Source organism: Chrysochloris asiatica, unplaced genomic scaffold (assembly GCF_000296735.1).
Source record: "Chrysochloris asiatica unplaced genomic scaffold, ChrAsi1.0 scaffold00009, whole genome shotgun sequence".
In the NCBI taxonomy this organism is placed as follows: domain Eukaryota; kingdom Metazoa; phylum Chordata; class Mammalia; order Afrosoricida; family Chrysochloridae; genus Chrysochloris; species Chrysochloris asiatica.
Genome location: NW_006408527.1, coordinates 5,820,282 through 5,822,221, shown reverse-complemented (window position 1 = coordinate 5,822,221; position 1,940 = coordinate 5,820,282). Strand labels below are relative to the sequence as shown.

The 1,940-nt window shown below is 35.7% G+C and overlaps 1 protein-coding gene across 1 annotated transcript in view; it reads left to right on the top strand.

Moving 5' to 3' along the window:
* The window catches only part of FLVCR1 (feline leukemia virus subgroup C cellular receptor 1), a 34,951-nt gene that overhangs the window by 27,141 nt on the left and 5,870 nt on the right, over positions 1-1,940 (top strand). Inside the window, exons 6-7 of the mRNA XM_006834193.1 lie at positions 856-966; positions 1,587-1,692. Coding sequence (XP_006834256.1) covers positions 856-966; positions 1,587-1,692 — 217 coding nt within the window. The remainder of the gene's footprint in view (positions 1-855; positions 967-1,586; positions 1,693-1,940) is intronic.

Sequence of the window (1,940 nt, the reverse complement as noted above, 5' to 3'; positions counted from 1 at the left end):
ACAACAACAATGCTACCAGAGCTCCTTACACCAGGACATATGCCCAGCAAAATTGTCTATCAAATATGATGGTGAAATTAGTTCATTTTCAGATGAACAAATGAAAAGGATTTTTGAACCTTACAAAAAATACTAAAGGGAGTTCTTTGGACTGAGGACCGACAACAGCAGACAACAGCTAGAGACTAACATATATGACAATATCTCTTGGAACGCAACCCAGATATAGAAGGATTCAAAGTAAAACAGGTCTACAAGACTAAAAAGAGAGAACGAGCATTACAGTTGCAATAACAACAAAAAAGCATAAAGTAAAAAGGAAATAATGTAGTTACAGAACTTCCAAATGAAAGTCTGCTTGGAATCAAGTGGACTTCAAGAAAAATAAATAAAAATAAACCTAACTGTAACTCTAAAAACTAGACCACGACTTACTTGTAGCCCTGGCCTTCTTTGGTGAAATGACTATTCAAACCTTTTACCCATCTAAAAAATTGGATTGTTTGTCTTAGAGTTCTTTGTTTGTTCTAGATATTAAGCCCCTATCAGATACAGAGTTGCCAAAATATTTTCTCCCAATTTATAGGTTATTGTTTACTGATAGGAAAGTATGTTTCATGAAACCAAAAATTGATTGCTATATGGGTAGACCAGTAGAGCTAGTCAAATTATTTTTATATACCTGTTGTTGTTTGCCATCACGTCAATTCCAACTCATAGTGACCCTGTATAGGGTTTTCAAGAGTGACTGGTGGGTTTGAAATGCTAACCTTGCAGTTATAAGTCCACTGCTTATCTTACAGTACTACACCTACAAGAAGCAAAATACTAACAATTTTTCTGTTTTTGTTTTAGACAAACTACCCTGACAGTTTACATTTTATCTTTTATTGGAATGATTATATTTACTTTTACACTGGACCTTGGATACCTCATCATTGTGTTTATTACTGCAGGAGTACTTGGGTAAGCATTCATTGTTTTTAGGAGGAATGAAAGCATGGGTTAATAATTCAGAAGTATTACTACTGTGGTTTCAAATTTATATAAAGATTTTTTTTTAGCAGTTTAAACTTTAGAGGATCTGCTCTGTGCATATAAATGTATAATTCTTTAGAACTGTAAAAAATAGTTACTTTTTGATACACTTTAATTGAAAAAAAATGAATACCTTTTATTAATCCTGTGAACTTTAGTTAGCGAGACAAGTAAAACAAGGTAAATTTTTCTCAGGAAAAAAAGTAGGAATTGTCCTGCTCCCTTGTCTCTGTGACATTGGACTGATTGACCAATAATACTAGTCTTTATTTCATGGGCTGTTATTGTGCCGTTGAGTCAGTTCGGAATCACAGTGACCCTGTATAGGGTTTCCGAGAAGCTGCTGGCAAATTTGAACCATGAACCTTGTGGTTAGCATTCCAGTGGTTACCCATGGTGCCACACCAGGACTCCTCATTTCATAAAGCAACTTGAAAATATTCACTTATTTGATGATTAGGATAGTCCTGAGAGGCAGAGGGACTGTATCAATATGTGATGTTATCCTGTCAATAATGCCTTCTCTAATTCTGAACTTCTTTCCCTAGCTTCTTCATGACTGGTTACCTTCCCCTGGGTTTTGAATTTGCTGTTGAAATCACTTACCCTGAATCTGAAGGCACTTCATCTGGTCTTCTTAATGCCGCTGCACAGGTAATCCTACAGGTTCTTTCTCTTTTTTAAAAAACTTTTTATTGTGAATTGAGTGAAGGTTTACTCCAGTTTCTCCTTTTTTTCCATGTTTTATTGTGAATTATATATTTTACATGGGAGAACTTTAGTTTTACATTCATTCCACCGTACGTTGTTTCATTGCTATGGTTCCAATCTGAGGGGATTGCATCATCAACCTACCAAAGGGTATACCCTATAAACCCGCCCCCTACACTCCCCTCACCCCC